At 36.8% G+C, this 14,858-nt stretch overlaps 1 protein-coding gene across 10 annotated transcripts in view; it reads right to left on the bottom strand.

The window, feature by feature from the left end:
* Positions 1 to 370: 370 nt before the first annotated feature.
* Positions 371 to 14,858, bottom strand: part of kif21b (kinesin family member 21B) — a 106,504-nt gene continuing 92,016 nt past the window's right edge. For 6 of the 10 annotated variants that reach the window (XM_038298074.1, XM_038298070.1, XM_038298076.1 and 3 more), the window contains 3 exons: positions 10,789 to 10,988; positions 7,660 to 7,796; positions 371 to 4,089 (listed from right to left, as the gene is read on the bottom strand). In XM_038298074.1, the coding sequence (XP_038154002.1) occupies positions 7,697 to 7,796; positions 10,789 to 10,988 (300 nt within the window). In that variant the 3' untranslated portion in view covers positions 371 to 4,089; positions 7,660 to 7,696. The remainder of the gene's footprint in view (positions 4,090 to 7,659; positions 7,797 to 10,788; positions 10,989 to 14,858) is intronic. The other 4 variants (XM_038298077.1, XM_038298075.1, XM_038298072.1 and 1 more) reach the window with 1 other exon arrangement.

The raw sequence follows: 14,858 nt of genomic DNA on the forward strand, positions 1-14,858 counted from the left end.
AATATGCGTGATTTTAAATAATTAGCATGAGCTGCCAAGGATGGAAATTTATCTGACTTTTAGACGAATGACATGAGGATGTTTCCGTCAGCCATTCCAGCGCTTTAGACTGCAGGATACAGCTAGTGAGGTAGACTGTTCCAATGCATACTGATTTTTTTTTCCCTCCCTTGCAGAAAATTTGACATGAGGATTTTTCCAGCATTCTAGAGATTTTGCATTATTCCTATTGCCAGAATCAGAATGTAACACTTAACAAAACCAGTTTGTGTTCCTTATTAGTAAGCAGTTTCACATGCAATCTCAAATTTCCTGTTAGAGTAATTATTGGGTTTGTGGTCTGTATTTCTTTAATATTTACACTAGCATATGAACAGGCAACCAGTAAAATGAAGATAAAGTCTCCTGAGCATCTTTTTTTTTTTTTTTTTTTTTATTCTAATATATGAAAAAGACAAATTGAAGGTAGATCTTATTTTCCTGAACTTATTCTACATTTCCTATCAGAGACAATAGTATGAGCAATTCCTAAACCTACAGTAGATTTAAACAGATGTGCTTATTTAAGGTCAATGTCTAGATTTCTTTTATAGGGTAAGATAAAAATATGGCTTAATCTATGTCTAAAAAGAGGGGTGTATAGAGTTTGCAGAAAGGTTTGCTTTAAAAAGTGCTTGTAAATCCTAATTAGCAGAGACTAATCTGAGATCAAGTGATCTGAAAATCAATTAAACTCAAATTTATCGCTGCATTTAAGTTTAGAAAAAATTGTATGGCACAAGTATTTACACATCAGGGAATGAAGTGGTGCTGAATAAGATGAAGTATCAGATTAAGCAGGTGTCAGACTTTGGGAGCAACATGAAACAGTAGAACACAAGCATCTCAATAACTTCAAATATCATCAAAAAAGTGATATATTTTTGGAATTTCATCTAAAAAAGTTAAACTTTATCTGAGTTAATTTTTAAGGTCAGCCTCACAATCCTTTCAAAGCTACAGTTATCACTGTATTGTGGACCTCTTTCTAACTCAGTTTTTCCTTCTACTCAACTTTCCATTGATGGTACAGCACTGCGTTAACAGCAAGCTTCTTTAGGCAAAGAACCATTTAAGGCTCATCTTACTTATTAAAGCCATCAATTACTGTCTACTTAAATTTATAATATTTTTGATTTCTTTAAATTTTTTATAATATAAATGTATCTAGTAACCTAAATTAGGATGTTTGTCTGCTGTAGTTAGGTCTTTTTTAGCCATGTTGGCTGTTAAAAGTACTCTATAGGTGTGTGTATCATAAGGGAAAGTTTAATGGAGGGAAAGTGCAGGAGGAAAAGAAAATCTAAATAAATCTACAAAATATAAGAATTTACAGATAACATTGCAAAAAAAAACAACTAGTGTGTAACAGATTTACTCTTTTTTTTTTTTACTTTCTGATAACATTTAAATATATTGAGATGCCGCTCCTTTTCATAGCTCGAGTAATTCTTAAAGTTGGTATGTTCTTCTGAAACCAGGAAAATAACCACATTTATCCAAAGGAATGGAAGCAAACAATCGGTACGATTGGCAGCAAAGTGCATCCCCCCATGAATGCTGATGTTTATAGATTATAAATCAACTAATTAGCTCTACAGCCATTAAATAGCCTTCAGCAAATGTACAAGCGATTGAACTACAGAGAGCCTAAAGCTATGGGAATACAGCAAGCAGGAGTGTGTATGAGTTAGAAAATGAAGCAGAAGAGATTTGTCTTTTCATTACCACCACTTTAACCTGGTGTGATGGTGAGCAGGGCCATTTGATTGGCACAGAAAAAGTACAGCCAAGGGCCCAAAAATCTGCAACCCTTTGAATTGTGGAAGTTTATTACCCTGCGTATAATTGTGTACCAGCCACCCCAGCTATTTTACATATATTACATACTGTACACTTTAGAGATGACTTAATGGTTAAAAAAAATAAACAAACAAAAACAATACATCAGTGCACAACTTCTTCAAGGCTTTCAGTTTTGGCCAGTTTGGGAAGGTGCCAAGTGAAACTGGCACAGTACATAGATAAGAAGTAAAGGGAGTCAAATGGAAACGTGAAAACACACAAAATGAGTATTTTTCAAAAGGGTATGAAAAATTGACAGTACCATTTCTGTTCAAAATAATAATATTCTCACAAACAAGGCATTTGGTTGGTAGAAAAAGCTAGTTTCGCAGCGTAACATTATGACTAATGTCCGAAATCATCAACATATACCTGAGTTTCTAATCATAGCAAAATAGTATTGAAGACAATGCTTTGCTAGAATATTTTTTTTTACCCCCCCCTCTCAAAAGAAAACACTACAATTTAATAAAAAATTGCTTTTGGCGAGTTTAAGCAGCTTCAGATTCATGCTTGACACATGAAACAGCAGCAGGACCTCTAAGTTTTCTACTTTCATCTCCTAAGAATGTTTCTTTATGATCAAAGGATCACCAAATAAAATGTAACTACATATTGGTCCGGCTCTGGGTCTACTGTGAGGAAAAGTGCACGGAATCAGCAAAACATTATTTTTTTCAATAAGATAGTGCTGAGCTGAACAACTAGCAGACAAAAGTTGGGTTTTAATCAAGCACTAAGACATCTGAGCGGCATGAAGCTTAGAATTTGGAAAAGGTAGGAGCTAATGGAATTACGCGAAGCCGTTTTAGGTATTAGGAGGCGTCAGACAACTAGAAGGTAATGGAAGCGACTTTCAGGGCATGAAGCAGTCCTACGAGTGTCTCTGTGTTATTATGCAGATTGTGAATCAACACAGTGAAAGATGCCAAGACCCATCAAGCAAGATGGATAGCCAAAACATCCGTTCAGACTGTTTATTTATCCGTGGCATGTGCATATGTGCGTGTTGCCCACACATCTAATCTGCCACATAAACAGATTTGTACATCAGTGCACGGGCACAGGAAGTTTATTCCTGTTTGAAAGAGTAGCAGCTAAATGGTGGGTGGAAGAAAAGTGGGATTAAAAAAAAAAGGAGGGAAGAAAAGAATCTCTCTCAGTGATGACCTACTTTCACACAAGAAATCTTGCTGGGAAAGTAGCTGGAAGAGCTGAACTTCTAATTAAACTGGTGTTCAGGAGAAGTTTAGAAGCTGGAAACAAGGTGGAGTCTAAAGTAAGGCTGGTCAGTGTTAAAATGGAGACAGCAGGAATGATAAATGGGAAAAAGAGGCCCGATGCTGCAGATGCACGCCGACATTTTCAGCCAGAGTTTAACATCTGCTTCGTCAGAAAACCAGACGGTGGGATTACCAGGGAGAACGGGGGGGGGGACATGTCCATACACAGTTGAAATCATAAAGCACCAACTGCTTACACACAAAGACCCGTAAAAAAATGTTCCTTCCCACCTCAGGTCAAAGGTCAAAGTGAATGAGGTAGGAAAAACAATAACTTAGGATTTACAATAAAAACAAAAACATGATTAACTTTCAGTCATATTCCTGGCAAAAAAAAAAATGGACAGCAAATAGTGGTGAATTCCAGTGATTTTTGAGTGGAGAATGATAACAGTCCAGTGACCCACCGCCATGATCATTAAACATGACTATCCGATGTTTTCAGTATCTAAACAGCCATATTGTTGGATAGACAGTAGCTAATACTGTAACACTCAGTCCCACAGATACATGAGCAGATTCATCTCTCACTGCCTGAAACCTTGGTGGAAAAAAAAAACAGAAGGGCACTTTCATTTAGTACCAGGCTGCAGGTGGTTGTTTTCATGTCAGGTGAGAAATTGTTTTGCTGGGTGGATGCTTCACCAGGATGACAACATTTATCCCCAAGTAGCACCACAGCAGAATGGCACTTTGAAAGTTAAAAAAACATCTGAAAGGCATATGTTTTGACTTCCCGATCCACCATTTTTCTGTGCGATCCACACCTTGATTGCCTCTGGAAACTGTGGCTGCGGCGTCACATCGTGTCGCTGGAAGCGACTGCCATTTGCAGCACGATGGCTGACAGAGGATCCACAGCCGCTCTGCTTCTCACCTCTTCCTCCACACCTTTGACAACCAGATCTTCACCGTCTTGTCGCTGGAGAGGAAGAGAGAGAGGGGAGGAGGGGGATGAGCGAAGGAACAAAAACAAGGAGAGCACAACAAACGGCGGGGGAAATAATGGGACATCAATCAGGTAGTCCTGCCTTTCAAAACAACTCATAGCGCATCAGAAAGATGCGTACTTCAAAGCGTGCTTGTCTAATGCACAGGCCCAACACACACTTCATTAGAGACCATTCCCCACACCGTCTGTAACGCCTCACTGAAGAGTTTCACTCTGCATCGTCATGAGAACTCTAATATCAGATTATGCTTTTATTTTACTTTTTTACACTTTTTTCACATGTACCTCCACCCGCTGTTTGTAAGTCAGGGAAAAGTTAAATCAAGCACATTCAAGAGGGTCATTAGTCATTAGAGGAGGTGGAACTCTACACTGAAAAAACGCTCCAAACATAAGTAAAAAATGTCTTAAAATAATTTGGCTTTGAGCAGGTAAATAAGATGATCTGTCAATAGAAGGAATATTAAAGTACTTGCTATGCATTTGAAATTTTTTTTATTCTTATTTTCAATGCAAGTCATCTTCTTCCATTGGCAAACAATCTGACATGATAAAATCAGGGAAAATAAACTAAATGAATTGACTTTCTATTATTTCAATGTTTGCAGTTTAACACAATAAACTGCAAAATTAAATATTAGCAAGTAATTTTTTTTTTATCAGTGTGTTTTCCCTTGTATAGAGCAGGTAGGTAGGACAATTTATCAATGGAATAAGATGATTTACATTTTAAATGAGATAAATATCTTATTAGCTTAATTAAGGTGCATAATATTCATTATCTTCATTATTCCAAAGGCAGATCATCTTATTTACCTGCTCAAATTAAGGGAGAAAACATTTATTTTAAGACATTCTGACTTATTTTCAAATCAGTTTTGCAGTGAAGGGTGACCCTATATGGCATTATTAAAAATGCTCTATTTAGGATTAACATATTTTCCACTGAGAACCTTAAAAGGATAACTTTAGTTTATTTAAATATAAAAAAACAGCATTTCCTCTGATAGGTGTAATGGTAACTGGGGCCTGATCCCAGTAATGCATGCCCTCTTAGGCTGGGATAACATTGACAGTTGGGACTGTGGTCCTGATTTAGTGCAGGCTTGCTAAAGTTCATGTTGATTCATGCTTTATCCTGGACTTATAAGGCTAGACATATTATCTGTGTGCAAAAATATTATTTTTCTTCCTCTAAAAGCTTCTCTATTCCCCCAGTTTCTCTTTTGTTGTCTTGTTTACACTATTCATGTTGGTCTGACTCATGTTTCCACTGGTTAGATGGGTCCCTCCTTTAATATACTTGGATCAAGTAATTAGGTATTAGAAGGACTTTGAAGAATTTGGTTAAAGTGAATAGTTATAGCCGAAAGCTTCTGTCCCTGTACCTTTGGCATAGTCAAGAGTAGGAACACTATTCTGGTAAAGAAAGGAAGTATGGACTGATGTGCTGAATCCAGACAGCCTTTAGCGGTCCAGAAATCACTACATGACAGAAACGCACATGGATGTTGCTAGTTGAATTGGGACTACAGCTTTCCGGAAAAGGACAACAAAGACATATCAAAAAGCTTTAGCTCTCTACTGTACAAACAACAACAAATGAAGGTGTGTACATTTTTTCTGTCAAAGGGAGAACATGTGAAGCAATAATTTCAGAGCACACAGCAGTATGAGGTGGTCTGTGCTTATACCTTACATGACACAAAGGATTGTGGGAATCCTTACAGGTTCTTAGCTCCAGTGAGGGACTTTGCAAACTACCTATGCTAATAGGAAGGATGATAGGACGCATACAAGCTCTTTTTCCTACTCCTTTCCTACTGCCATTACTTATCAATGGTGACTGCTGACACACTGTCACTTCAGCTAAAGAGTCCTTACAGCTTGGGGCAATGAACACAGAGCCCCTAACTTCATGCTAAGGAGATACTTAAGGCAATTTGATTCAGACATGTTGAACCAAATCTAGCTAAAAGCTTTGAAACTTGAACCATTGAAACCCCTGTTTCAAACCAAATAATAGGAACTTAAAGCTACAGTGTGTAATAATTACAGGGATATACAGTCAGAAATGTAATATATTATACATAACTATGTTATTTATCATCATCTACGAGCTCAGCCTCTTAATCTTAATATTTGCGTTGCCTTAGAATTCGTTATTTATAATTACATAGGAGCGGGTCTCGCAGCCATGGAGGCAGACATCTTTGCGCCACGGCAGCGCAGAGCCAACAAACTAGCGATTGCGAGATTGCCCATTACGCTCGAAAGTAACTACGGCAAGAGATGAACTGAGACGGTACTGAACACACAGACTAATGAAATACTATCTGTAAAATTATCTATGTAAACAAACCTCATCACTTGAGAAGGTAGGTGATGCGGACGTCGTGGAAGACATTTTGCCCCGTAGCGCTCGCCGTACTGTTGGGGGGGAAAAGCGGTGGGGGGGAGATGTTCATGTTGCTGCAGTCTGCAGTCTGACCGCTAGATGTCGCTAAAAGTTACACACTGTAGCTTAAAGGCACTTTTTCTGCTACCATAACGCACATAAGTACTTCTGCCATGAAGTTACACCTCTGGTTCAGTTGTCATGGTGTGGGATATTGCTGCAGGTTTATGCATACTACCTTTATTTGTTGACTCTGTCAGATGACATGTTAAGACCGGATCTTCAGTTTTAATGAGATCACTGCAAAAGCTGATCTGATGTTTATTACAAACATCTTAAAATGAGTATTTACCCTTACTTAGAGCAACTAATTAAGATGATCTGCCAACAGAATTATCAATTTTCTTCTCCATAAAATAAGATATTATGCACTTGAAAGAAGATAATGGTGCTTTTATCTTGATTTAAAAATAAATCATCTTCTTCCACTGACTAATTATATTACTTACCTGCTCAAATCAAGAGAAAATAAAGCAAGTCTGTCAAACTGACATTTAGAAGTAGATTATTGTCAAAAAGTGGTCATCATTACCATGGTGATTTTGAATAATGACATTATTAAAGGTCATTGTTAATTATTGTTAATTTTTATAAACGTTTGTAATAATCACCTTTTTATTTGCTTTTACTTTTCAATGAATTTTTAGCCTCTTATATTTTTAATATTTTTTGTTAAAATAAAATCTAAATTCAAATTGAGGCTTCAGACTTATTTGACCTTTTAGATTGTAAACAAAAGTTTTAAAGTCATATTTTTAAGTACTATTACAATTAGTAGACAACATTTCTTTATGTCCAATCCTACAAAACCGTAATGGGACATTTTTCTGAAATCCTTTGGATCAAGACCGTTATTCAGGCTTGTCATTGATGGGGTAGCAATTCATGAAGTAAAACCTGCTTACACCCAAACAGAAAAGAAGAGGAAGATAAGCAAATCAAATGAGAAAGAAGTGAATAAAAACAATGGGAAAGAAGGAGAAGAAGGAGGAATAAAAAAAAAATTTGTGGCACAAAGAAGAGAAAATTCAGAGCAGAAGAAGTACAAACAGGAAGAAAAGAATGAGCGGTTTAGAGAATACCAGAGGAAAGGAGGGTCGGTGTGCAGAGGACAGGCAATCATGGGAGGCTGGTGGCTCGGCCCTTGATGGCCAGGACCCGGCGAGGAAGACATGGGGTTAAGCCTGGCACATAGTTCCACAACTTCACCCTGCAGTCACTGGGGTTACAGGAGGAGGAGGGGTCAGACGAGGAAGAGGATGGAGGAAGTCAGAGCAGGAAAGAGTAAAGTAAAGGTCCAGATCAGGAAATCTTTGCTCATAGAGAAGATGGTCTGAAGCTAGAAAACAACAGATGATTAACCAGGTTAAAGACAGAAAGCAGACCCAGGCAATTAAAGCGTTGCTATATTTGTTTCATACAGTTATAACATCAGAATTATAGTTTAACATTACCTCAGCGACTCGAGGCTGACATGAAACAGCTTATTATCAGGCATGTTCCACAGAAAGACCACCTTCTAGATAAAGGGCAAACTTTTTACTTCTGATCTCACCATTTAATATCGACTAGAATTTGAACTTTATGTCATTTGACATTTCTAGCTCCAAACCGCTCATTAAATCCTTTTCAGAAGACCTCAGTAACTGACTACCTACAAATTATTTTACATGCATGAAGAGACTGGAAACAAGAAAAAGCTGGTTGAGATTATTATTATTCTCTTTTTTTATATATACTTCAAAACTAATAGCCACAGTATATATTGTCCAGTTTACATTTTCTGATGTCACAAAAAAGCCTTTAGGGTGTTTTATAATATTTGATACAATACAAAGAAAATTGATTTTTATTTAACAGAAAAATAAAAAATATGTCATGCATTCCTCTTTATTTCCCTTTTCCAGAGTTGGGCATCATTTGAATTTGAAAGCTTCCAGTTCCGTTCTTATTTATCCTAATTAGATTATTTTAAGAGGAAGGATCATACAAGTTCACCTTTTAAATTATTTGGAGCTGAACCAGAGTTCTTTGGAGATGAAATAGACTGAACATTTAAATGAATTTTAATTCCTTGAACATCAGACTCTATAAATTTTCACATTGTTATTGTCAAGCAATATGCTGATATCAAACGAATAAACTTGGATAAAAGTTGTATGAATTTTATTTTCACAGGACACTTTAAACTTCTACATGGAGCTTTCTTCTGGGGGGAAAACAAAATGTTTTAAAACACAGTTACACATATCCAGTGTCTAATGCTGCAGGTATCCATGCAATTCAATAAACCTTTATTACTTTATTTACGAGATTATGACATTGGTGCGGTTCTAGGCAGAGTCTCTGAGCGTGATGTTCTAAGAAAGGAATCACTACAGAGGTTATATCCTCAGCGCTGTTCACTTTGTTCCTCTGCTCACAAAAGTAAAAAGTCATTAGTTCCACTTCTAGTGGAGAGGGACTGAGGCAATCAGATTTCGTACTCCATTGTTCAGTTAGTGGGTTTCAGTTGAAAAGGATAACAAATAAAGTAAACTATGAATAAAGTTGTGCTTAAAATTACTTCTAACTCTGCCATATCTAGATTAAAGTGGTTTACAGCCCATTAAGAGTGTGCAGACAACAAGCTAGGTAACTGTTCAAAAATAAAATACCTTTGGGAGCCTCAGTCACTAAGGAATTAAAGGCAAGGCTCTCGTCCTGAGTCCACTGGTGTTTAATTATGCACATTGCTGAATGATTGCATCACACTTTTGAAAGTCGAAACACAAACAGATGACTGTGCACACACTCCTACAAATTCTTCTTCGCTGGTATTTGGGAGCTTTGTCTCTGCTCAACGGACTGGGCATAGAAATCAAACTTAAAATGTGCACAATTCCAGGAGAATCGAAAGGTTTCCAACTGAGTCTCTGCACCCTACCCTATACTCTAAAACCCCTACACACTGCCATCATGGGGCGCCCGAGGAGCAATCAAGGGGTTAAGGGTCTTGCTCAGAGACCCAGAGTCGCAGTCTGTGGGAGTAGAGTTCGAATTTAGAACCTCAGGATTCCAAGTTCAATGCCCTAACCACTAGGTCGCCACTCCCCATATAAATTCAACCGTGAAGGTCTCTGAGGTTAGTAAAGAACTTAAGAAAAATCATTATAAAGAAAAAGAAACGCCACAGGGGTCAGTTTTAGATAAACCTAAAGTACAGTTAGGGTTGGGTGTTTATACAATTAAAAACAAACTATCTCATAAAGCACTGTTCAGTCAAACTTTTAAACTGGAAAAAGTAAGACTGACCAATAAAAGCATTCATCAGAGAAGCAGCGAAGCTGCAGGCCTTCTGTCATTTGCGCCATACATCTGTCTCTTATTCTGGAGGAGTAGCAATAGAAAAATGCCACATTTATGCCTACATGCAAAACCTTTATTTTGTGGCAGTAAATTACACCACAGTAAACATGGAGGTGGCAGAATTATACTTTGCTTTTCTTCGGCAGAAACTCTTCAGAGTTTATTAGAATTATGATGGAGCTAAACACAAGACGAAAACCTGTTAGAGGCTGCCACAGACTTGAACCTGGGACAGAAGTTCACCTTCCAGGAGATTAATGACTCCAAAACGCAGACACAGCACCAAAGAAATGATTTAGATCAAATCATACGGATGGGGTAAACTAGTTAAAGTTCATTCCTATATCTAACTGAGAGTATGAGAAGATTTATAAAAGGATCACCAAAAATTCATTTGATAAAGACATCCCTTTAATACTAAAAAGCCTCATTGGCAATAAAGCATTCTTCTGTAAAAATACATGTTGCACTATTCAGATTTTTATATTTATGTTTTGTATTTAAAAAACATTAGGAAACCCTAGATAATTTAACCAGCACTATTTAATTTATAGAATATCCAAAGAAAAGCAGAGTCCCGGGCTCGCGAGGGCCGGTCAAAGTACAGAACTGGCTTTCAAAGATGGTTTTTCTTGTTTTTGGTTTGTTTTTTTATTTAATTCCCTCTGATTTTCCTTCCACCAACCCAATATGCACCATTTTGTATTGAGCGGTACCATAAAACTCCAATGACAGCAGTTTTTCTAGAAAAGAACTTCTGAAGTTTGTGGTTGTAAAGTGAAAAATAGGAAAATAAATAATGGATTTTAATACATTTGCATGCAATCAATCACATTTCTTAATATAAATCTACTTTAACATACCTGGAAGCTGTAAAGATCTGTCTGGAGTTGGTGCATATGGCATTAATCGGGCTCTCGTGACCTCTGACCTCTCCTATGGGCGTGAAGTTGTCTACATTCCACACCTTGAGCATGCCGCCCCGACAGCCGCTCAGCAGCATGGGCCGGCCGGGGACGTAGGCCAGCGCGCAGACCCAGTCCTTGTGGGCATTTGGGATTTGCTGTGAAGTAAGAACAGACCTGAATTAGGAGCTGAATGAAATATATGAGGTTTATAGAAAAAATTAAAATGCAGTAAAACATGTGAAAGACTTGGGCTACTGTGGTCTTTAAATAGAAACAGATAAACATACGTTCAGTTTTCCCTTTATAATGAAAAGAAATTAGTTATCATGAGGACAACATATTCCTTGAATTAAAAGTGAACCTCATTGTTGCTAGGCAACATAAAAGTACAAGTTTTAGAGACTGTTTTTAGAATGTGCCACAGCTATTCTTAGGCTGCATGTCTATTAGCTTTGAGTTTTACAATGGCTTCAAACAGAATTCATAAGCCAGGAATGATCTGTTCACATCGACATGAAGGTCTGCAAAGTAGGACTGGGATGATTAAGATGAGAACACGTGAATCTTAAGAGTTATTTAGCTTTCTGGGTGAGACAAAAAGCATTTTTGTTTCTATTTGGCAAAGCAGTTTGAGGGTTCATTAAAGAAAGTCTTTGCTTTTAAATAAACCTTTGTGCTATTTTATTTGCAGAAGATTCCCTGAGCCCTGTTTGCCTTCTGAGAATAAACAAAAGAGCCACAAAGACATCAAACAATCCGACTCTAATAGGAAATAGTTTTTGCTTCTTTTTTCCAACACGTTTTTTGAGAGATCCTTCATGAACAGAGAACCCACAAGACCGTGATAAATCACGCTATAGCTAAGATGTCAAACTAAATCAGTTGAATCAGTTCAAATGTTATTTCCTAAACCACAGAGCAAGCACAGGTAGAGCAATTTAAATTTTATGCAAGGCTTTATTAAACTTTTATGACTCCAGCAGTTTGGGCTTTAATGTTGTTCTATAATTGCATTCATCTCAGCCACCAGGGCAGCACATTAAAGCAGCTCGGAGCAGAGGAACGCACACTGAGGAAGACGTGTTTTTCTATTAAATTAATCCTCTTTTTTGTCTCTCATCTGTCACTGAAGATTTCAAACATTTTATATTTGCTTTTCACAGAAATGTAAAAAAATAAATAAATAATGTCCGTCACATTTAAGACGTTTGCAATAATTCAAACATAACTTTCCTCGTTAGTTTGACGGCCTGCAAATTTAAGGAAGTATTTTGTGTCACTTTAAAACCAAAAGCAGTGAGACTAGAGAGCAGCCATACCTTTAGGTCACAGAAAGCACATGCATCTCTACTCCCTCTATTTGTAATGAATCATTAGTGTTGCGTTTCATTTGATTAGACATTTTTTTGTTGTTCAAACTGAGGCTCGAGTAATATTTATATTTAATATTCATGTTTATTATATAAATGGTAAAATCCAATATCTGCCTAAGGAATTTTTCCCAAACAAACAAAACGGCAGCAAATATCTGGGATCAGACTGGTCTTAAAAACACATATTCTTCAATCTCTCTTTAATTAACATATATGGCTTACTATCCATCTAGGCTATGGAAAAAAATGTGGAGCAGACGTATATTCCTCTTTGCCATTTTTTAAAAGGGGTTATACAGGTGAACGTGTCTACAGTGAAAGGAGTAATTGAAAACAATCTGAATCTATATTGCCACCACAAACGGTGAAAAGCATGGGAGGCACAAGAGAAAAGCTCCTGAGCGTACAGCAGCAGAAAGGGGAGTCATGAGATCGCAAAGTCTCCATGGCAACAATGTATTTGAGCAGTTTTGTACACATCTTTAACAGGAGGACCAGTCATTGGTGGTTAAAGAGCTTGAATACACCTTTTCTGGGATATTCTCTTATTCAAGGATGACAAGTTTATCCTCAAAAAGGTTTCAATGGTCTCTAAAGAAGCACATATTTATTTATGTTTGGTACAAACATTTTATTAATCATCATATCCAACTTAGACAACCTTTGTGATGCTGAGGATTAGCACTCGCTCTGCACTCCACCATATTTCTTCCGCTCCGCTCACATGCACTGATGGACATTAGCTTACATGTGTGTGTTTTAAATAAAACTGTTCATACCAGCATGTATCACACGTGTGGATTTTTGGTAGAATTCTGATGCAACATTGCTACAAAATCACTACCGAAGTATAGCAGCAAACCAAAAGCTAGGTAAGCCTGATGCTGTTATGCAGATGTTCCATCTGCGCTGATGAAACTGGACTCAGATTGCTGAAAGCCTGGAGGGATCATCCTGTAAGTAAACTGGGTTTACATTCCAAAGTTCAGCTGATAAATAGCTTGACCACTCAGAGGACATGTAACTTTGGAACAAAAGTCAAATTTTACATTTTACTCACTTTATCCCACAAAAGTTTGCACAATATAAAACAGGTTTACCATAGACGGCACATATACTTTAAGTATCAGAACTTTATGTGTCACAGAACTTTCTTTGTTCACAGCTTTTTTTTTTTTTACTACACCATCAGATTGTCTTAAAATGCAAACTGTGTGTATTTAGCAACAGCTTGACTTTGAAGGTGGGGAGAGGATAATAATAGGATCATTGGTTATCGAACAGCAGTTCCCCAACGTTTGATTTATGCCTCTGAGGTAGAAGCCAGATCTACGAAATAAATAAATCACCCTTAAATGCTGGCACAAAAATCTGTCTGAATTTTGTTTTTGTTTTCCCTTTTTTCTTGTTTTATAGTCCAAACAAAAGGACAACAGCTTTTATATACGCCACATATCACCAATAATTTTACAGTTCAAACTAAATGTTACCAAAAGCATCAAGTTGCTTGTTTTTACTCTGTGCTAACCTTTGGCTAGAGGAATGGACACTACCCTCCATTTCTACACACAGTATTATAATGTGAGGATGTTTTTCTGTGTTTAAATATTGGCTAGGAGGACAGCAACCGAAATTTGGGAAGACAAAAATAAATCTGTGCAACTCAGCCTAAACATGCAGTCACTCACATTCTAGGAAATAAACAATACATATTTCCCAACAGCTGAACGATGCAGGAGAGAAGGAAAGAATGAATATCTATTTACACACACAAAATTAAAAAAATTAATGTCTATATTAGTAGATCATTACAAATAAGGACATGATTAAATTGTCTGATTCCAACTGGATCTTATCTTCAAAGCTAATGGGAAGGTTATTTAGAATTAATTACACCCCTGTTGCTTTCAAATAGGCCTGGGTTAAAATATTTTCACCTAATTAGAATAATAAAATTTCTTCTCAAACAAGTTTCATAATAAAAATGAGAAATTACATAAACTGCATTCATAACTAGCTTTTATTTAAATCATCCCCTCTGGAGGGGGACCTTAACCTGAAGAAAATCGGACCTCAAGCTGTGTAAAATGCTGGAAAACATTTATGTTTTGCTAAAAACAATGAAAATATAACAAACTAACCGTTTGCAGCTAGTGATATCACACAGTGAGATAGTTTATCGGTTATGGATTCACATCTAAGCGATGAATTAAAGTTACTCTGAGCTAGAAGGACAAGGAAAAGATTGGTGTAAAAAAAAAATTATAGTCACAAATAAAAACATTCTAATAATCAATAAAATCGATTAATGATCCAGCAATACAACTTTCAAAGGATTCAAACTGGAGAGAGAAATGTGTCTCTAACCAAGTGTATCATCACCAGGTGTCACTGCATATAGACTGCTGACTTTAAAGTGATCCAGGAGTATTTAAAGCAATGCAAAAAAGGAACTCATCTGTTACCAGGAGGCCTCTATTCTATGAAGGACCAGAAGAGTCACTGAAAACAAAATAGAACTGCTCGTAATTGCACATTTTAAATGACACCTTTTTAATAATTATTCAAATACTACTTTTCAGGATTTTAAAAAGAAAATGGAAGCTGAAATGGAAATTACCCTTTTAAATGTTGGATAAGGAAAGGTATTTA

Source organism: Cyprinodon tularosa, unplaced genomic scaffold (genome assembly GCF_016077235.1).
Source record: "Cyprinodon tularosa strain WSP-4 unplaced genomic scaffold, ASM1607723v1 ctg40, whole genome shotgun sequence".
Taxonomy (NCBI): domain Eukaryota; kingdom Metazoa; phylum Chordata; class Actinopteri; order Cyprinodontiformes; family Cyprinodontidae; genus Cyprinodon; species Cyprinodon tularosa.